This window comes from Podarcis gaigeae (assembly GCF_964106915.1).
Source record: "Podarcis gaigeae genome assembly, chromosome: 4".
Taxonomy (NCBI): Eukaryota; Metazoa; Chordata; class Lepidosauria; order Squamata; family Lacertidae; genus Podarcis; species Podarcis gaigeae.
In genome coordinates this window covers 55,974,642-55,996,964 of record NC_139677.1, presented here as the reverse complement: position 1 = coordinate 55,996,964, position 22,323 = coordinate 55,974,642, and the positions used below count along the sequence as shown (strand labels likewise).

At 41.3% G+C, this 22,323-nt stretch overlaps 1 protein-coding gene and 1 long non-coding RNA gene across 2 annotated transcripts in view; both read left to right on the top strand.

The window, feature by feature from the left end:
* The window catches only part of HUNK (hormonally up-regulated Neu-associated kinase), a 57,071-nt gene extending 50,060 nt beyond the window's left edge, over positions 1-7,011 (top strand). The window contains exons 9-10 of the mRNA XM_083736672.1: positions 2,141-2,318; positions 3,592-7,011. Coding sequence (XP_083592798.1) covers positions 2,141-2,318; positions 3,592-4,259 — 846 coding nt within the window. The 3' untranslated portion in view covers positions 4,260-7,011. The remainder of the gene's footprint in view (positions 1-2,140; positions 2,319-3,591) is intronic.
* A 7,875-nt stretch (positions 7,012-14,886) lies between these two features.
* Positions 14,887-17,817, top strand: LOC310843932. The gene is made up of 3 exons (XR_014563795.1): positions 14,887-15,512; positions 15,675-15,745; positions 16,689-17,817. It is a non-coding gene; the product is annotated as an uncharacterized lncRNA (long non-coding RNA).
* Positions 17,818-22,323: the final 4,506 nt, after the last annotated feature.

Sequence of the window (22,323 nt, the reverse complement as noted above, 5' to 3'; positions counted from 1 at the left end):
ACACATCCCAGGGAATGGAGTCTATATCAGGCAACAGGCTATTTTGAATACTAAATATTTGGACAATATAGCAGGGCACCAGAAAATTTTAATTCATGAATGTAATTATTAGCTCCCCTTTCATTTTTGCTTTGTTTGGGAATTGCCCCTCTATTGTTTCATAGAAGTAATACAATAAAAAGAGCTTAAAAACAATGAACTGTTATAGCTCATTGAAAAACAAAATAGATATTCTGCTTTAGAAGTCAACCTCCAATTCGGTGTTGTTTAGCAACCAGGTTAGGACATAGCTTCTCTCTGGCAACAGTCCAGAAATGCAGTCATTTTCTTCCTTCTCTGTTCTTGAAGGAGAGCAGAGCTTATCCTCCTTCTTCTTCTGTAACTCGACTGATGTGAACATTCACAGCTGTAATTTAACTTGCAATACTTGCAAAAAAAAAAAAGAAAGAAAGAATACTTTTCGAAGATTGCTGTTAAAGCCATGGTATTAATTGTGATGTTGTGTTTTTATTAAATTAATTGGGCCAGTAAATATTTTTGCTTCACATTTTTTCAAAATCATTTGCTGGCGTGTATGTGTGTGTTTTTGTATGTAGACATAAATGTACATCTATATATAGACACAACAGATACATACAGAGATACATACATACACACATACAGAAATATGTGTGCCCATGCACATACACCCAGCCCAAATGGATAGAATCAAAAACTAATAGAAAGTGTGTGACTCCTAAGATATTTGATCATATAAAGATTTAATAATTATGCCAGGGGGGAGGGGGAATCAATTTCCATTGTGTCTCATGTTCTGGCTAATTGCAAAACTTTATCATCAGCACATGTATGTAGTTGAAACCAGCAGTTGTTGGTAGCATGTCTTAAGGGCCCCTTGATAATTTCATTTGATACAGACATGTGAATGAGACACACATCTCAGTGTTCTTCAGCTACTACAGCCAGACAAAACATCCTTTTCAGCCGAGCTTGCAGCTACGGACATCCACTTGCAAAGAGCTTTTCTGAACGTAAGAGATACATGAAAGCGCATCAGAGCGTTACTATGGAGATGCAGCCAGATAGCTCCTAGGGTCCTCCTGCACTTTGCAGAAAATTCTTCCGCATCATTTTAATAATGGGAAAAACAAATGCAAAAGAAGGTTCTTCTGTCCACTAGATACCAGAATCCAAAGTGCAAGTGGTTTTGGTGAGACATCTCTGTGTCACCATCTGAGTGATGGGAATCATAGTGACCAATATCCAACACTTGTCATGAGGATGGATTGGATAAAAATTATAAAGCATGCTTTACATTGAAAGTGCTACATAAAATATTATACCAACTGTTATTAATCCTAGGTAATTCTTTGTAATGCTGTCATAGCTTCTAGTCCGACAGCTTGCTGAACTTCAGTTAGCATCCTTCCCTGTGCAATCAGAGCTGATAACATGCCAATCGCTACCAAGTGCTAGATTTCAAGGCTGTTGATGGATGCTCCTTATTTTCATCTCGGAGCATACGAAACCTGGGTATCCTCTTTTATAAATCTGCGTGTCAGATTGTAACCTTGGTGTTCTGGAATCCTTCAATTTTCAATAGCAGTTGGGGGGTCACATAGTTTTCACTTCTTGGCCAATTATTTACGATGATTAGCTTGATGCACCATCCATTTGTGTTCATCCCTGTCGGTGGTGGGTGGTACAGCTCAAGACCTGAGGTGCTGTAAGTCCCACCAACCTCCCAGGACGTTTTCCTTCTGCTCCACCCAACCAAAGCTGCTCCTACTTTCCCATCCTAGTTCTATTACTGGTATGATATGAAACCTCCATTTACAGACACATGAATTGCGTTTTGGGAGAAAGAAGATATAAGAAAGTCACATGGGGGCAAATTACTGGAACTCCACTACTGGCAGGAAGGAGAGGGATCCAAAGGGGACACAAGGTTGCTAGGCCCAAAACAGGGCTGGGGTGCCTTTTCCAGCCTGATGAACTTGCTTCCATTCACTTAATGCTGCCTTTTCAAACTTGGAATGCTGTTAAGAAGCAGTGTTTTTACTTAACCTGTTTTTGAAGCTTTCTAAAGCAGATTCCAACAAACCAAACCGTTTTTGTTTATGTGCTTTTAAATTTGAAGGACAAAAAGGTCAAGGAACAGGAAACGAAGGAAGAGCCTCTTCACCCACTTCTGAAGAAATCTGAGAAAAATTCCCCCACCTACAAAGAACCTCCTACCTGCCTTCTGACACAGATACAGACTACAAAAGCTCTGCTGAATGATCACAAAGCTACCCAGGGTGGTGCACCAGACAAAGGTAAGTGGAGCCATCTTTCCAGCTCTTGATGTGATCTAGACTTGCTTTGTAAGTTGCAGATCAGAGAAAATTAGGGCATATCACAGACTTTCACTGCCATCCTGTACATATCTGCTCAGAAGCTGGCCCTGCTGTGTTCAGGAATTACTCCCAGGTCAGTGCATATAGGCTTGCAGCATTTTAGTGTGACTCAGTTCATCTTTACTCGGGTATATGTCCCACTGTGTTCAGTGGGATTACTCCCCGGTAAGGATGCATAGGATAACAGCCATCAACTTGTTTAACACATACTATCTCTCCCTAGGGAATCCTAATTGTGGCAGGGAGATGGGGGTATAGAATATTTGAATTCCTGGAATTGTAATCTAATGAGGGTGATGATATTTTCTCAGGACTCTTATCAGGCTAGAATTCCATGGGGAAGCCATGACAGGAGACCTGTCATGTAAACTGTTCCACAGGAAGCATGGGATAGCATTTAAGTTTGGCCTTGCTCCACACTCATATTCTTTTTCTGCCATTTGATTTTATAATTCATTTTAGCGCTGTAGGCCGTTCACAAACATAACAAAGAATAGCTGTTAAGAGCATGGTTTTAGCAGAAGTCCATTCCATATTTTACATTTTTTGCATGTACACTTAATATTGTTTACATGTAAATATAAAACTGTACATTATAAACTCAGAAAGCATGTATTCGTAACTAGGTGTATTGCACAGATATACATATCAGTGAGTCACATTTAGCCACATCATGCATGGGCAGTTTTAAATACGCATTCACTGCTGCATAAGTTGTGAAATAGCAGTTGACTTACAGCACTCAACATCAAGATGCATCCCAGAAAGACAAATGTGTTTGGGGATAATTGCATGCTCTGAAATGTTCTGTTTCCTGACTTCCAGTATGTTTGAATCATCGCTGGCTTTTCAGATAAGATTCCTTCCTCTATTCAAACTTCTTAATGCACAGTTATCTTTCTTTCTGTCCCGGATAATGGTTTAGGTTTGATTAGCTTGGGAAGGGAAATGACAAAGGGCAGGCAAAGTGTAAGACAAAGTAGAGAAGGAATAAGCAGGATAACACACCTTAAGGGAAAACACATTTTGGATTAAACTTGTATTTACTGTATTGTTCTGGGGGTATGTTTATGTTTAGGATTTGAATTTCACTCAGGCGGTTTCTCACTTGATGACTTATAGCTGGCCTTGTCTCAGGGAGGGGGGATCCATGAAAGGTTTTTCTTGACTCTTTTAAAAAATTGTTTTGTAGATTCTCCTAGTGGCTTGAGCCCCTTCCATGAATCAGCTACAGCCAAGACAGGTTGTGTCACCTCCTATTCTCTGGAATACCTTGAAATCCAGCAACCTGTTCCAAGGACCCCAAGGCTCACCAAGCGGCAAGATTCGCCTCAGCAAGAGCCCTCAAGCCCTGGCAGCCAGAATTTGGATTCTCCTTTAATTCTGAACATTGTGCATTCTTTTGAAACCGGCGACAGAGAGGACCAAATAGACCAAATTTCTCCCACGCATCAGTATCGAATGCTAAGCTCGCCAGTCAATTTTGGTCGGAGAAGTTCCAGTGAAAGGACATTGTCTCCGCTCTTCAAGCCAGGGGGAACTTCTCCCAGTCCTACTAAAAGTCCAGTTCATCCTACTCAACTGTCCTTCACATATGATGAAAAGAGCAGTTCGTTTAGAGAGGAAGCTGTCTCTCCAACCCAGCTAAATAATGCCTCTAATCCTCTGGGGAGCCCTAACTGTGTGAAAAGCAGAGGTCGATTCCCCATGATGGGTATTGGACAGATGATGCGGAAAAGGAATCAGTCAGTAGGGTCACCAACAGAGAAGACGCTGGAAGCAAGAATGCCTCAGCTGCAGCAAATGAGCCCAACACAAATTTCATTCAATATAATGGACCCTATAAATGGCCAGTGCTGAGGTGACTTTTCTGAAAATCTAAATTTGTGTAGTGCCGTTTTCTGGGACTTTCCCATAGAAGTAGTGAAATGTTTTTTCCTGTGTATTTTGTTATCACATTCAATAAAGAAATCACAAGGCCACATATTTCAGTGGCCTAGGACTAGTGTCATTGGTGGGAAAGGACAAATATTTCAAGTGATGTAAAGACTTACTTTTGAAGATCTGTGTAATCTTGCCAAGCAGATACTTTTTGGCTGTGTTCTAATATTGCACATAAGTTTATGTCAACAACAGACCACTGGACCTAACAACTTGCTTGGACAGTGAAAGAAGAATTTGTTGAATTGCCCTCTGGTTTGTAAAGCTGTGGTTGATGTACTTGTCAGGCAATAGTTCTCTGTTTCACAGGCATAAGCACCATTCGTTTTACTCAAAAACAGGAAAACTAAGTTTTTTCATATTTCTGAAGCAAATGTGCTCTCTTCAGTCATGTACAGACGAAGAAGAAACAGACCTGAAAGGACTTGGCATAAAAGCACAAAAACCAGAGCAAGATGCTAATAACTGAAGCAGTTTTTACTGTCTAATAATTCCAAAACACCTAAAATCATTCTATATTTTTCCTAAAGGAAATGTTCATTTGTTAAGAGATGCTACTATAAAGAGACATTATCATCTCAGAACTAGTTTGACTGTAAGGAAATCTTTGTTCACATTTTCCTCCTCATCATGAGACAATAGCCCATATTTCTAAATGCTGTGCTTTAAAAAAACAAACACCTGGTCATCTGTATAGCTATGCCATTTCTGTGAAACTGCCTTTAGAAAAATTGTATACTTTCAGTTTTAGCAAAACAGCATTGGACATACTTGAAAGTGTTGCTGAGAAACTCTGCACTGCATTCAGAAGAGTTATCAAAGGACACATCTGCTAGCTCCAGTGCCATTTGCAAATGGCAGGAATGGTAATGCAGTTGTCATCAAAAATTTAGTAGTGCTACGAACTGTGATTAACTTTCGTAAAAGGCAAACATGTTCTGTACTCTGCAGCTCTTTTTATTTCACAGTAAAGAAAATGTCTGAATAAGAAAATAGGGGTTTGTGCAAATAATTTGCTATTAATTTACAGGGTTTTAACCAAAGACTATTCTATGGTTTACCTGTTCCCTGCTAGCACATGTTATGTATACAGGATTGCTGATAGTTGTTAACATTAGACTAGCATGGTGGCAGATTGTCACTAACGGTTAATGTGCTTCCCCTCTTCTTTAGCATACACAGTATCTAGATGTTAATGCCTTTATAAAAGACAAATCAGAATAAGTGCTTTGGGTGGGGGAATTATTGAGAGATTGTTTTTAAAGGTATGTTTCTGAGTCGTTTTGATGCCTTCTTTAAGAAACCCCAAGATCAGATAATCAGGTTTTTCCCGCTGAGATTCTGTTGATACACATAAAATCTCAGCTCAGCACCAAATATTTCTTAAAAGGTTAGGACTGAAGAACAGCAGTGGACAGGATGTCAGGAACACTAGCAGTTTTTTGGCTGCAGCCATCTTGAAATTGGATCCACCTGCTTGTGCATGTGTACATCCAAAGTAGAAGCACCCATTGGTTGTAACACCATCTTAGGAATAGGTATATGCATGAGAACAGTTGTTTCTGCTTCAAAGGTAGTGGTACCTTAATCCAGTAACAGTGCCACTGACTACCTTGCAGTTTAAAGTCCAGATCACTGAATTTTCACAAGTGCCATGTTATATCCAACTACAAACTGACCGATTCACATGTAATGCTAAGCAAAACCATCGTTTAGCACAAACAAGAGAAGACTGCCTGCTTTTAAGCTCATGCATAGCCTGAAGTTGTGCAAGTTTTAATACATTGCTCTTTGTGAAAACTAGGCCCAAGGAGAAGTATGGGAGCAGGCCAGGCTGAAACTGTGCAGTGTGCTTGTGTCAAATGAATATCCGCATTGGCATAGGCCTGAATGGCTGAAAATGTTTCAGATTCATCACCATGAAAGAACAGTATCCTACTGTGTGCCAGAAAAAAATTGTAAGCACATACCATGTGCGGGCATGTTCATGTGCAGCTGGTCTAGGGGGGGGAAACGGGGAGAAATGCCCATATTCTTAGCCAGGGCCACCCAATTTCAGCTGCCTGAGATTGTTCTAGCCCTTTTGAACTTGACTTCACACAATTAAGGGTTTTCAGACTTCAGAAATGAATTTTGAAAGGTCATGGTGTTCCAGAAACTACTACATTATGAGCCTCTATTATCCCTGCCACTGGATGATTTCATTTACATTTTTATCCACATAACCCCTCTTAGACAAAGCAAGCTGCATTGTAAGTTTAATCAAGTTTACAACACTGCTTAATGTAAACAAAAAATACCTTGTTGAAATGGGATTGTGGCATGTTTTGTGTGTGCTTCAACTATGCTTTCTGAAAAACCTCTCAGTATTTCGAGTAGTGTCTTCAAAATAACCCCAAATATTCTGATAAGGACCCATACACCACTGATGTTTGTGAAGTTATAAAATATAATTGGTGGCATTTCCCCATAGAACACAATATTAAGGCACTAATAATCAGCATACCGTTCTGTGCATGCTTCAGACTTCTGTACCTGAATGTCCTGCAAATACTAACTTGAACTATCAACTCAGGTTTATTTGGAACCCAATGAAACGTTGGGGGAAGCAAGAGAGAGCTGTATTTTTTGTGAACAAATGGTAAATACATGTAATAGCAGAATGAAATAACATTGTTGCTGAATCTGTTTTTATTCTGAAATATGAGTATTACGCTAGTAAGTATAACTGCGTATGCAATGTATCCTACAAGCTGCTTCCTAAGGACTGATTCACACTTGCTAACAGCCCACATGCAAATGCACTTTGAGCGGGGATACGGTTGGGATTCATAGTACAACTGCACTCAGTTTGGCTGGTGCCATTTGTGTGAACCGTACTGTTCTGTACAAATTAACAATCCATTTTGTGATTACTGCAATTTGCACGACACATTTCCCAAGATGCAGTAACACAGCCCATCGTCTTCAGTCCACAACCAAGCCTGAAGCAAAATCACTATTATAATAGTTAGCAGTTCCACATAAAGAACTGCTCCTTCACCCAAACTCTTGCCCAATGTTCTGTCATCAAAGGTGTCTCCAGTCCTCCCTTCTGCTCTATATGAAAGGCACTGTAGACCCAGTTTGCGGTGGCACTCTGCAGTGTGTGTGGCCACGTGGCACTGCAATCACATCAAGGCAAATCCTTATGGCAAGTCATCTGTGTAAAGAAGCATCTCTGTGGTTCATTTTAGCTTATGCTGTTCCCAGTTGGAGGGATGGAGGGGATTTGAGTTTGCTAAAATGACTGTGCCATTTGGCAAGACAATTCACACAAGCAGCTTGTATAGCCACCCTTCCACTGTTGCCATTCAAATAGCCAGGCAGATACATTAATTGGACCCTAAGTAGGAGGTGAAGTAAAACCTGCTTGTGATAATTACCATAATTCCCTAGAACAGGGAGGAACATTCTAAATGCTGGATCAGTAGGAAAATCGCTGGTGGCCATTTCTGAAGCTCAAGTCTTTATGGTTCAGAAAGAAACACCCATTTTTTTCAATTAAAAAATCAAAAAATAAATAAATCTGTCCCTATTCAGTACAATGGAAAAGCAGTTCTGCACAAAAGGGCTGTTTTATACACACACACACACACACACACACACAATGTCCCATCATCAACAAGCAGTGGAAATAAACACGCTTCTTTCCTTGCAGCTATTACAAACAGAATGGTTGGTTATGGTCTGCAACAAGCAAGTGGAGGAGAGGGTGATTAACAGCATCCAGCAGAACATCACACTTAAAAGAAAAACCTACCCACACAAGGTGCTTCACTGCATCTACATTCAGATAACGTTACATTTTATGTTGGAGGTCCCCCCTGCCAATTACTGCATTATCCATGTATCAGGAAAAAACTGAATTAAACGGAGGGAGTGTAGGCTGCCACTAAGATGAGGACATTGTGTGGGCGACTCGGAAAGCATGCACACGTAGGATGCATAAAATCTACCTTAAATTGCCATCTGTACATACCTGTTACCTCCTTCCTCCCCTCTTCCTTTCAAAGCTGGTTCTGAGCTGGGGAGAAGAGGTTGAAAAACTCCAAAACCGCTGTCTGCTTTCTGTCACTGACATACCCTGAGCACGACAGCTCATAGTGAGGCATAGAGACATAAGGAAGCAGCTTTTAAAGATAAAGATGAACAGCCATCTTTTTGATCTCAATGAGACAGCTCATTGAGTAAGTGTATTTTGAGGCATGCAGGCCTAGGGAATGTGGGATTTCTTGCATCTCTAAATTTGCTCCTCTATCTTGAGTTCTTGCTTTTCTCCTGTGGACACTTCATTGTTGCTCTTACTGTCACTCTAATTCTAGAACATAACAGAAGAGCTACTGAGCAATGCCATTTAAATTTTCCAGTGTCCCAAAGCAATGCATTGTGGGAAATTAGAATGGAATGTGGGTTACAGGGATGAAGAATTACACTAAAAATCCTGATCTTCAAATCTGATTATCAGACACGCTTTCTTGGACAAAACAATAAAATAGAAACTCGTGTTTCCTGGACTTAACTGTTCTTAACTGTTTATGTCACAGACTGGTTTGATACAGAGGTATGATAGCTGGGGACCCCCAAGAAATAAGGCTCAGAGCCAGGGGATTGGTGGTGGGACAATGATGAGTTGTCAGAGGGAGAAGATTGGGAGGACATTTCAGAAGCTGAAAACCTAACAGGGTTTAGTGAGCAGTGGGAATCTGTGGCAGACAAATCCAGAATCAAAGGCAGAAGCTGAAGCAGAAGAGCCAAGAGGCAGAGGTAAGTTCTGCTGCTGAAGAGGCACAGGCTCCTGCTGCTCTGATGAGCTCCCCTCCCCCCTCAGTCACCCAAAACCAGGAGAGGCATGAAGAGGACAGAGGAGAAGTTAGCTTCATGCAGGCACAGTCTCAAATTGCTTGGGGGAAACCCTGGAGAAGAGGGGACCTTCAGTCTCAACAACTGCTTCACGGAGGCCAGACCTGCTGGAGAAGAGTTGCTGTCCTCATTAGGCCAAATACTCCTGTGCAGATCCTGTTTTTGCTAATAAAGATTTAAGACCAACTTGCTCAGTGTGATTTACTGTTGGCTCGCTCCTGTTAGCTTACATGCAGTTGCAATTAATACTACTTGTTGTCATTTAGTCGTGTCTGACTCTTCGTGACCCCCTGGACAAGAGCACGCCAGGCACTCCTGTCTTCCACTGCCTCCCGCAGTTTGGTCAGACTCATGTTTGTAGCTTCGAGAACACTGTCCAACCATCTCGTCCTCTGTTGTCCCCTTCTCCTTGTGCCCTCAATCTTTCCCAACATCAGGGTCTTTTCCAGGGAGTCTTCTCTTCTCATGAGGTGGCCAAAGTATTGGAGCCTCAGCTTCATGATCTGTCCTTCCAGTGAGCACTCAGGGCTAATTTCCTTAAGAATGGATGTGTTTGATGTTCTTAACTACTTGCAATTGCTTGACAATTTCAAAACATATTGTTAGGAAATAAAATCCTTTAAAAGGTGCACAAAACTAATGGTTTTTCCATAGTGTAAGAATTGTAAAATGTTCTGTGTAAATTCTCCTAACTGGTCAGCTATAGCCAATGTCCTGTGCACACTTGTCTGAGAGTAAGTCCCCTTTTGTGTTCATTGGATCTTTCTGCATCTGACTAGACTGCTTGCCATGATTTGAAGAATCCACACATTTGGGAAGGTCAGATTTGTTGTCGTTTAGTCGTGTCCGACTCTTTGTGACCCCATGGACCAGAGCACGCCAGGCACTTCTGCCTTCCACTGCCTCCCGCAGTTTAGGTCAGATTTAGTACTCTTTTAACAAGCTCTAAAGACTGTAAAGCAGGAAGTCACGTTACAAAAATGGGACTTGACACACATGAAAATATGTTTCACTCCCTTCATTTCCTTGTGAAACAATTAATCCCTAAAGGAATTTCCTTTCTCCCCTGCCCCAAGGAAGCAGGTACCCTTAACAAGAATTCCCCTTCTATTTACTGAATGTGCCCCACCTATCATGCTTGAAGCAGCAGATGGGTACCAAGCAGAAACAACACCTGGGCTGAAGAAATTTGCTTGGAGCATCAATCAGATGCTGAAGCAGCTCTGAAGGTTTTGAAAAGCTTCCCTGAAGTGAAAGAAAATATTTAGAACAGGCCACTGTGCTGGAGGCCATCCCTGAGTGTTTTACATAGCAACATGCTGGCACAGCAGGAAATGCTGTCTTTAAAGCTATATTTATATACGTAGAAGTTAGTTTGCTGCTGCAGTCTGCTGATATAGGAATGTGATGTACACATTCTGGCCTACATGTATACAAATGCTGCATTCCACCCCCGCCCTGCCCCCGCCATTTTAACTTGTATTGGATTTTCAGCTGTGTATAATAAAGCCCTGTGGTGCTGGCGGAGACTCTTGAGAGTCCCATGGACTGCAAGATCAAACCTCTCCATTCTTAAGGAAATCAGCCCTGAGTGCTCATTGGAAGGACAGATCGTGAAGCTGAGGCTCCAGTACTTTGGCCACCTCATGAGAAGAGAAGACTCCCTGGAAAAGACCCTGATGTTGGGAAAGATGGAGGGCACAAGGAGAAGGGGACGACAGAGGACGAGATGGTTGGACAGTGTTCTCGAAGCTACCAGCATGAGATTGACCAAACTGCAGGAGGCAGTAGAAGACAGAAGTGCCTGGCGTGGTCTGGTCCATGGCGTCACGAAGAGTCGGACATGACTAAACAACAACAACAACAAACTGAAAAAGGTATTTAAATATACCTTTTTGAAGAAACCAGAGGCCTTTCTCTTGGGTATTGTCGGCCAATTGGTGTCAAAGAAGGATAGAACATTTTTTATGTATGCTACAACAGCAGCAAGAATACTCATTGCAAAGTATTGGAAGACACAAGACCTACCCACCTTGGAAGAATGGCAGATGAAGGTGATAGACTATATGGGATTGGCAGAAATGACCGGAAGAATCTGAGACCAGGGAAGAGAGACAGCGGAAGAAGATTGGAAGAAATACAAGGACTATCTTAAGAAACATTGTAAAATTAATGAATGTTAGAACGATGTTGGTTTAGAAATTAAGTGGTTTCTAGCTGTAATGATCATATAATTAAGAAAAGAAAAATTGAAAATCAATAGAAATTATGGGAGGGATTTGCTGAATTAAATAATTAGAAATTGGAATACAGAAAGGGGAGGTATGAGGAGGCCGGGAAAGTAAGGTATAAGAAAATAAGGGATTGAAATTATACTTGTTGTGGTATGTGTTTTGTTTGTATTTTTGTTATTTTTTATTTTTATATAACTTTTTGGAAACTTCAATAAATATCTTTTAAAACAACAACAACAACAACAACAACAACAACAACAACAACAACAACAACAACAACAACAACAACAACAACAACATCATAATAAAGCCCATCTAGTTCAGCTGAGTGGGAAGGGTGAAAATTTTGTACCCTCCCTCAGTTGTCTCCATGTCCATCGTGTGTCCCAACATCTTGGACAGTGTTGTCAAAATATTACAAATGATACAGTAATATGCATGCTGATTTAAAATTTTAACTTTCCTGCCTATGGCTTTTAAAAACGGCTTTATTCAGTTTTACAAAAGTAAACACTGAAATTCTGCTAATATGTCAATGGACATTTAGAATTAAAAAATAAAAAATACAATCCCGTGCCACCACTGCACTGAGGGAGAACTTGTGCCTGCCGATGGCACTGACCCTACAACAGTACAATCCTATATCCAGGTCTACTCAGAAGTAAGGCTGCGTACACCTTACTGCTTACTCCAGCTCCAGTGTGCTCCCACTGCTAGTGTTTGATATTGCTACAGCACGAGTATATCAGTATCTTGTACAGGCATAGGGAAACTCGGCCCTCCAGATGTTTTGGGACTACAATTCCCATCATCCCTGACCACTGGTCCTGTTAACCAGGGATGATGGGAGTTGTAGTCCCAAAACATCTGGAGGGCCGAGTTTGCCTATGCCTGATCTTGTAGTTTCTTAAGAAACACTCTTGTCTGATGCACTTCCCCTCAAACTAGGTCCCAACTGATTTGAAAATGTAAATTGTGGTTCAGCTGAGGTGTGGCACACGCCTACATGACAGCTCCATTGAATAGGAGTTTTTTTTGACGGGGATATTGCAGGTGAGGAGAAACAAATCAGGTAATATTGCATACAATATATCAATGTAAAACTCTGGACTTGAAATGCAAGGGATGAATTATCTCACTGCTTTTAAAGCCACTAACGTACACATGCCCTAAGTGTGTAGAAAGTTTCAGTTACAACTGTCTATTCATTATAGCGAGTTCATCAGTGGGTTGCATAATGAATAACTCCCTTAGGCTGTTTATTTGTATTATTTAAGTGATTCTTATGTTGCTTTTCAGAACCACCATCCTTTCAAAGCAGTTCGCAATACGAGATTAAAAAAATATAAAATAAAATCTACTGGGATCTCCAAGTTTCTAATTCTTACAATTTTTGAAAAACAAGCCCTGACCAGAGATGGGTTTAGGGGAGCGTAACTGGTTTGGTCACGCTGGGAGCCTTGGGGGTGATGCAGGGGATGCCACAACTATGATTTAGAATGGAGTGTGAGAGGTGGGGGGGCATTTTTTGGCATCATGCAGGATGCCACTAATTTTTGAGACCTCAGGGTGCACCACTACCCTGACCAAATCCCCAGTTGCCAATGTGCAGCTTCCTAGCAATTTCAAACAGCATTTGAAATGGCCTATATATGGTCCATGTAAAGTCCATGCCTGAATATGGTGAGGAGACAGGTGAAGCTCAACCTTAGTAAATCTATTTACAATCTCCAAAACTGCTTCTCAGAGGAAATTAAACTGAACAGAAACTGCTCATAAACATCTTATAATGTTCCCATTGCTGACTGTGTACAAAGAGGGTATGGAACTTCTTTGACACAATTACAGGAATTATATGTGCATGTTTGTTGAATTGTCCTAGAATAGATTCCGTGAAATGTTAGAATATTCCACAGTTCAATATTACATATATTTGTTCAGAATGAGCCAAGCTGCTATATTAATGCACAGTATTAGTATTCAAGTTCACTGTTGTCGTAAGAAAACAATCCATAACCTAGCAACAGAGCTGTTCAATCTCTTACACTCATCTCTGGTTTCCTGTAATCTTTCAAGATGGAACCACTTTCCCCTTTCTTTCCTCTCAGGCATCATCAGAGATAGTTACAGCTTGAGACAGAACATTTTCTCCTAGTGATGTTCAACTGGTGACACAATACGTGAAAAGCACAATGTATTTATAGATTTCCTGGCGATCCTGCCATTTATTTATACCTTTTGGCCACAATTGTGAAGCACATTTAAGCCCACTAAATCTATTGTTTCAGTTAGAGCCATACATGCATAGAAGCAGATTTCTGCATGTGGGTCTCTAGACGAAATTCCTGAGGCATATCTGTAAGAAAAATACCGGTGCTAATTTGAATAGTAGAGTGCTTGGTATCTGGTGGGCAGGGCTTGTGTGTTTTGCGCCAGAATCAGCCCCTCACTTCAATGTGTGTTCCATTAAGATTATCAGTTAATGGGACCAACTGCCTCTTCTTGCCTCTTGCCTCAGATTTGCCTCATGTTGCCGTATTTCGTTTCTCTCATTATGTTATTTTGTTACATTATTATTAAAGCTTACTTTGCATATATGTGAGCCACTTATTTTTCTCAAAGGAAAAGAAACTGCTGAAGAATGGTGGAATATCCTAAATTTGGGTGAGGGGATATTCCCAGTTTGCCGGAGGATTGATTTTGTTAACCATTCCCCCACCTCCACAACATGATCAGTCTACTGTTGCCCTCCAACTTCCCATCAGCCTAAGCCAGAAAAATCAATGGTCAGGGATGATGGGAGTTGGAGTCCAATAATATCTGGAAGGCCACAGGTTCTCTATTCCTGGTCTACACCAAACTAAATATCCAAACTCCAGCAGATGCAATCTGATTAGATTTTTATAAAAACCATAAAATCTTCCTTATTAAAAAGCTGGGACAGCATTTCATTGCTCTTTGGAGCCTAAAGTAATCCCTGATGATTTAAGACTACTGGAGATTGCATGCATTTCTCCTTGGGGAAAAAAAGTATTAAATCGGATTAACTTCTGTTTTCTCTAAGCATCACCCATGTAGTTTTTTTTGTGTTTTTTTGTGACAATAGCAGTTTATCAGAGAAACAGAGGCAAACCAAAAATGTTGATCCACAGTCTTTTGCCTAACAGGCTTGTTTACCATGGGGCATTCCTTTTACCCAAATATAATACATTAGGGAGAACATGGAGCCAGCAGGCCAAAATGGATGTTGTATAAAAATGTTATTTCTATTATTAGATACATATTCTTATTTTTTATTTCACATAATTTATATACTTCTTGATTGTAAATAGAATCGATAGTAAAGAGATTGCTGTTGGAAGAGGTTGACATAGATGCATATGATCTTACTATCTTTGCTGCCCCTGCAGCAGCTATTCTTTCCTATTAATGATCAACTACTGAGGTACAAAAAAATATGTGCAGGTACAGAAAATCCCTACTTACTACTTCCTGTGCTGGTTTGAGGATTGAACTTTCACATTTTCCACACATCTATTATGCAGCAGCTCACCTCAAGTTAACCTTTCCAAGAGGTTTTTGGCATGATGGATGGAGGAAAGATTCCAGCATGCAATACGCTTGTGTCTTACTCACAGTTGCCACATCCAGTTCGTCTGGGAAGTGGACCAGTGTGATATCCACAACGCATGAAAGTATTCACAAAAACCCTCTCCAAACACCAAATGAATAAGTCTAGTTATAAAGTGGCTTCACCATGCAATACTTGTTGTTGTTGTTGTTGTTTTAAAGAGTGCTATAACTCAACCTGTATGCTCTGCTGGTGGATCTGTACCATACTACTATTGCTGCTACTGAGTAGGGGCAGCCCTACTATTGGGCAAAGCGAGACAGCTGCCTTAGGCAGCAGACGCTGAAGAATTGGGAGTGGCTGTGAGAAGTTGAAGAACAGAGCTCTGTGCCACACAGCTTGCCCTGAACCTCTTAAGCCAGCCTGCAGTGAAGGACACTGTCTCATCACCAGTATTGAAATGAGGTTCAACAGCCTGTCTGGATCAGCTTCTGTCCATGGAAGGGCATGGATATAGAACAGCATAGATGAGTTCAGTAGCCACCCAAGATTTGTTTACATGAACAATCATTTTTAGTTAATAAGTGCTTAACTGACTCAAGCCTCTGATTTGTTTACACATTCAAGAGATGATCAAGACGCTGAAGTGAGATGAAAAGAGAAACAAAGGAAAAACCCCTGGCAAACTTGGGTCCTGGGTAAGTGACCACAATGTACACAATTAGCAGGATTGTTATCTCTGGTATGCAGAAGTGAGCAGAATTTCCCCTCAAGATACACAATGACCTTTGAATGATCTGAGTTCCTGGGGAAGTAAGTAGGACCTGCTCTACTCCTTATCCATCTAGACTGGGTCCTTGATTCAAGACGGTAATCTTTTATATTCAAATCCTCCTGTTTGTCAACCATTCTTTTGGTTTTTACAGTTGTATTGTATTGAATTGCCTTAAAGCAATTCACTGAAGCCCAACATTTTAATGAACTGAGAGTCAAAGGATTTGAGGCATTATGAAAGAGAGGTTATTTCTGATGAGGAGAAGGAAAGCTACTTGTGCAATTTTCTGCCTCAGGAACAGGTACCAAAATCACTTGGTTTGCCTTTGGTTAATTTCCACTTTGCCTCAGGCAGCAAAATGTTTTGGGCCCACCCTAAACAGGAATTAAAATGGTGTAAGATGTAAAGTAACAGTACACCACATTTACCTAAAGCAGTGTTTTTATTTCCAATTGAATCCTCTCAACCATTAATACATTATGCTGCTGTAGTTTCCCCAGTTAATTTACAAGCATGCTTCAGTTTCATAACATATCAAGAAAAGCAAATGGAGGGCAAGTGGATGACTGAAATACTGCTTGGAGTAGATCCTGCTACTTGATGTAGGAACTCTTTACAAGCCCTGTCTAAGTGGGCTGTACACTTTAAACAGAATGAGGTGGGAATTGGGTGGCAAAATCAAGAGATGGTATTGTACTGTTTCAGAGAGCAGGTGGTGGAATCACATTGTTCAAAACTTCTTCCTTTAAGAAGAAAACTAGCACAGTAGGGAATGGCCTAGGTTGCATTCTTCCTCCTTATCATGCTAGGTTTTTACTTGCAGTGAGTAACTAGTTGCTGTTGTTGCTTGCTTTTTTATTTTTAAGGTAAGGGGACTTTACAAAATGGTTCTCTCAGTTGAAGTGGTGCAGTGTGCTATATTACCTGTTTCCACTTCATATAAGCCAGGCTTTAAGGCAGGGATGGACAACCAATGGCCCTGAAGATGTTGTTGAACTACAACTCCCATCAGCCTCAGCCAGCAAAGTCTGATGGTGGGAGATGTATTAGAGCAATATATGGAGCCTGCAGGTTCTCTTTAGTTCTTTCTCTGTGCTGGATGTAATTCTGTAATGAAAGTGCATCCAATAGCCAATTTCCTGCTGGCTGACAAGTACACTTTGACACACCACTGAATATGTGGGGTGTTGGTGCCAGGCAACATCTCCTCTTGCTTGTTGCTACTGCCTTCACCACAATTTGAGCACTCAGACAGCCATTTTGCTGGTTTAGAGAACAAGGTTTACGTATAGTTTAAGGGCTTCTAAACAGGCATTGTGTCAGCAAAATGACATTACGCACAACTTTCCAGGTATGCTGAATGAACACATACCAGGTCTGGAGAATATTCAGAGATTTCATCATATATAAACAGCTGAAAAGGCCATGCTGGCAATACACAAGGGGGCTTTCTTGCACAAATGAACTTAATTGCACTTCTCTTACCCCTGCTCCCCTAAGACATACAGACCAAATTATTTTTTTCATCAGGGAGTTACAGAAATTTACAGCAGAACCAGTGCTGAATAATGCCCGATGACTCTTTATTTCCTGCTCTACAAACTGGTGGTGCATCTCTCTCTTGAATCCTGGAATGGGATGGCAAACAGGGAGGGGAAGCAGAGGGAGCAGCATAAGATCTCTTTGCTTTTGCATCCTTGCAGGGCCTCCACATTCCCATGGAGATGCTTAAGCCTCTTTTCAATGTTCAGCTTTTTTTTTGAGGCAGACTCTGGACTACCTTCATGCAGCACAAGGATGGTGCCAGACTTTGACAATGTTGGGCAACTGCCAAGGCCTATACCCCAGTAAGAAACTGACTACTAATTTCTAGAGCCTCCTAGACCCCCTCGTACTACTACTTGCTGTTGCTGCCGGTTCAGCTGCCCTTGCTGAGCAAGTGAGTTGGGAGAAGGAGCAGTAAGCACCACATGCCTTGCCTTCTTCGTCTGGGAGATGGTGCATATTAAGAAGAGTTTGGATTTGATATCCCGCTTTATCACTATCCGAAGGAGTCTCAAAGCGGCTAACGTTCTCCTTTCCCTTCCTTCCCCACAACAAACACTCTGTGAGGTGAGTGGGGCCGAGAGACTTCAGAGAAGTGTGACTGGCCCAAGGTCACCCAGCAGCTGCATGTGGAGGAGCGGAGACGCGAACCCAGTTCACCAGATTATGAGTCTATCGCTCTTAACCATTACACCACACTGACACCACATTAAGCAGAGAGGAGAGGCAAGGGAATAGGAGCAGCAAGCAGGGCTGGTGCCAGACTTCTGTGGGTCCTTGGTAAGGTGCGGCTGATAGGTCCTCACCCAGCACCAGCTTGGATTCCTGCATGGTGCTGCTGTGTGATGTCACCACCAATTCCTCCAGTCATTCTGCTTACCCTGGACATGTTTGCTGGGGAGGCAGCTGCTATGTTCTGTTGCTGCTGGCACTTCTGAATTAAAGTCAAGTCAGTGTTTGGCTCTGATTTGCAGTGGCTGCCCACCATGTAGATTACCCAACTCAACATTGATGGTATCATAGAATTATAGAGTTGGAAGGGACCCTGCAATGCAGGAATATACAGCTGTCCCATACAGGGATTGAACCTGCAACCTTGGCATTATCAGCATCATCCTCTAACCAATTGACGTCATTTAGGATAATCTAATGATGGGTGGCTGCCATGAATAAGAGCCAAGGGGAAGCTTGAATCCCATGCTGCTGCTTCTCTGGGCTGGAATGTAAGATAAGGGATGAGGCTGGATGCAGCAAGCAGCAGTAGTGCTTCTCAGAGCCCTAGCAGGGGCACCCAGCACTGAACATTGATCCTTAATGATCAGCAGGTTTGGGTTGTTAATGGCTCCTTCTAAGCCCCCAGCCCTTGGCAAGTGCCCAACTATGCTGACCTCTGATGCTGGACCAGCAGCCAGGAAGTTTGTATAATCAGGCAAGAGGGACCACTGAGAGCTTCTTGTCTACAGAGCCAACACTGATGAAGAATTTCAATTTAACAATTTAAAAACACAAACACACTTCTCATAGTCCAATATACCTTCTTATTCTCGTGGTTTTCAGCTGGTAAGTCTCTGACACACATACACAAAATTTAGTATTGGTCTCCAGATGTATAACATATGTGTCGTACTATCAAATTTCTTTTACTCCAGTTCATGAGATCATCCCATTCCTCCTACATAACTTCCAAATCTGTCTCTGTATTAACAATGCCGGCAAACTTGGTGTTATCTGCAAATTTCATCAACTCACTTCTACTTCCTTTCCCCTGGTCACTCATGGAAAAACAACAACCACAACCCTGCTTGAAACAGACCCAAGGCCTAATCCCTGAGCACCTTCAGTGGTTATTTTCCCCTAACTTCATAGTTTGCTTTTTCACAGCAATACATTTTATCTATTTAACAAAGCATCCTGTTTAGTCATTGACTTTCTCATCTCACGCACCTTATCCAGAACTTCACAGATGCTCTGTGTGCATAGGGCTTTCTATGATGAACACTTCCCATTTAATTCAGTTGAGGCTTCTTTCACACAACCTGTTTATGGAGCATTTGTCCTGATTCGTTTGCACAAAATATGGTGTATTTTCCTGTCCTGGGGTTATTTGTTGTTTGTAATCAGGGGTTTTGCACAAGAGCACCAAATCCACTTTTAATTGAATCATACCCACAAATAGTAACAATCTGGAAGTGGCCTGAAGTTGTAGCTCAGTTCTTAGCATGTCCAAAAGGATGTCTGCATGGAGCTGCTGCTTCTGTTTTTAATGGGAAAATTCCTGTTCACAGGATCTCTGTGGCCAAACCAGAATGTTCATCCTTGAAAAGCAACAGAATCATCAGTCACGCCAGTAATAATTTCCTATGTAGCAATCAAGGACATTCAAGTACTTTGGATTAAATAAAATTAATGCAAATAGGTTATTTAATTAATGCAGGTTAATGCAAATAGAATAGGTCTACTGAAACCTCTGTTTCCAGGGGAAAAAATCAAATTAAGCAAAAGGTTAATGCTATGAAAGAACACATTCACAGCTTTGGTTGAAGCAAATGTGCTTATCAGGGAGAGTTGTGTTTCAAGGTCTAAGGGAACTTATTTATAAACTTGATTTTGTTTTTAAAAGCCAAATGTTAACGCACTCAGTGTATTTGGAATAATTACTGTACATTTATCTAGCCATGGAGGAAGCTAGTTAGATAACCTGTAGTTATTCATAGTGTCTGTACAGGCACATACATGGTCTGCACAGTGACAACAGTTGCCATTTAATGTGTGTAACTGACCTTGGGGTCCATCGCTTTGTTACTAGAGCAACAGAGCTGATGCTTCTTTGCTGTGGCTGAATCTCATGTCGTTCTAAACAGAATGACTGAAATCCCAGGGCACTACAGAGAACACAATCTCCCAATTCAGACCCTTCAGGCAAAATGCATGTACAAATAAATAATTCTAGGAGCAGGATGCAGGCAAGCTCTATGACTTGTAACTACAGGTTGGTGACTTGTCTATTTGCAGTCTTTATATGACTGAAACACTTCCCCCCCCCCCCCGCCGCCCCCAATTACATGGTGCTGAAGAGAAGAAATGAGAAACAATGGTAGTCTGTGCCTGAATTGTGCAGATTTGTAAATTTCAGAACTTCTAATTCCTTTACTTTCCCCATGAAGCTGCAGTCCTATGCACACCTTTCTGGGTTAAGCCACACTGCATAGCGTGGGACTTATTTCTGAGTAAATATGCTCTAGGATTGCACTGCAACTTTGTAGTGTAAAGGAAATATTTAAATCTGCCAAGCAGTCTGATCCTAGGGTTTGGTGATAGAGTCACTGTGCTGATGGGTGTGTTCTTGGAGTTAATAATAATAATTTATTATTTATACCCCACCCATCTGGCTGGGCTTCCCTGGCCACTCTGGGCAGCTTCCAAAAAAATATTAAAATACAGTAATCCATCAAACATTAAAAGCTTCCCTAAACAGGGCTGCCTTCAGGTGTCTTCTAAAAGTCTGGTTATTGTTCTCTTTGACATCTGGTGGGAGGGTGTTCCACAGGGTGGGTGCCACTACCAAGAAGGCCCTCTGCCTGGTTCCCTGTAACATGGCTTCTCGCAGTGAGGGAACCACCAGAAGGCCCTTGGCACTGGACCTACTCTGAAGTGACACTGTTATGATTGTGCTAATAGATGCACAACACAGCAAGGCTGTAAAGTGTGCAGCATTCCTCCAAACTATTTATGTGTCATTTATGGTTTTGTATGAGCCCACTGGAGCTACAGAAGCCAGCTTCAATTGATGGTTGGTACTCCAGCACAAATATAGCCCTGGTAGACAATGATTTAAAAGAAGCATATATTTTTAATATAGACAAATGTTGAAAGCAACAACTCCCAGAGCACCAGTCCTGTGGGTTAGTGGAGACCCACTGCATCTCTATGTGTGTGTCATTTTTAAATTGCCAGATTGAAAAATAAACTATTTCAGGCACAGATGAAAATTCCAGTGCTAACTCCTTGTGGTTGCTATTGAAAATCTTGAAGGGTCTTCCCCTGGGTCAAGATGCACATAGATGAGTATAACCAGGCCTTGTGCTCTGCACTGAAGCCCTTAAGCCTTTAAAAAGTTTGTGTAACCCTGAGCAGAATGCAGACAAGTCAGATACACACCTGGAGTTTGGTGATTTGGGACAGGAAGACTGACAATACCAATGCAGTGATATAAAACAGAACTCAAGACGGTTCAGCTGGAGACACAGCTTGGCAGGGAACCAAACTGTCTGTAAAACCAATAGCTTTTAAATGTAATTAACATCACAAAATGTTTAAGATCTGGAGAGCTCCCAGAGCACACTGCTTTAAAGGCCTACAAACTTTCTGACAGCAAATGCAAACTAGATATGGGGAAATGAATATCTCCTTGGCCATGATCCTATAAACATGTATATGCATATGCTTAACATTAAGTACCCAGCACAATTCCTTTTGGGATCAGCTCACATGCAAGAAATTAAAGAAATACACAAGTATTTGGAAGATGATAGCTTTGATACAGATTTTCCTTTTGTTTTCTTTTGATCACGAGACAGGATCCAGAATCAGGAATGACAAAGCAGCGTCAGCCTGTTAGTTAAAAGCCTAGAAGCTGCCAGTTCGTTTCATCAAAAGATGCAGATTTCAGAGATGGAGTACAAAGGAAATAGGTCTTAGGCTTTAGATGTCTTTAAAGTTTACTACAATGTCATCAAAATGTGGCACACCACAGGGCTGTATATTCAAAATATTTTTTATTGTTATTTCTAACCAGCCGCTATATGAGAAACTGGTGCAACTGCTGGAAAATACATTGATCATGTTTTAGATAGCGGAATGCCACTCTTGTTCCCTGAGCACCAGTGTCCATTGTGGGTAGTAGAAACGCTAAGTCTTCACTTGGTGCCTGCCCCTTTATGAGCTCTGAGCCAACCT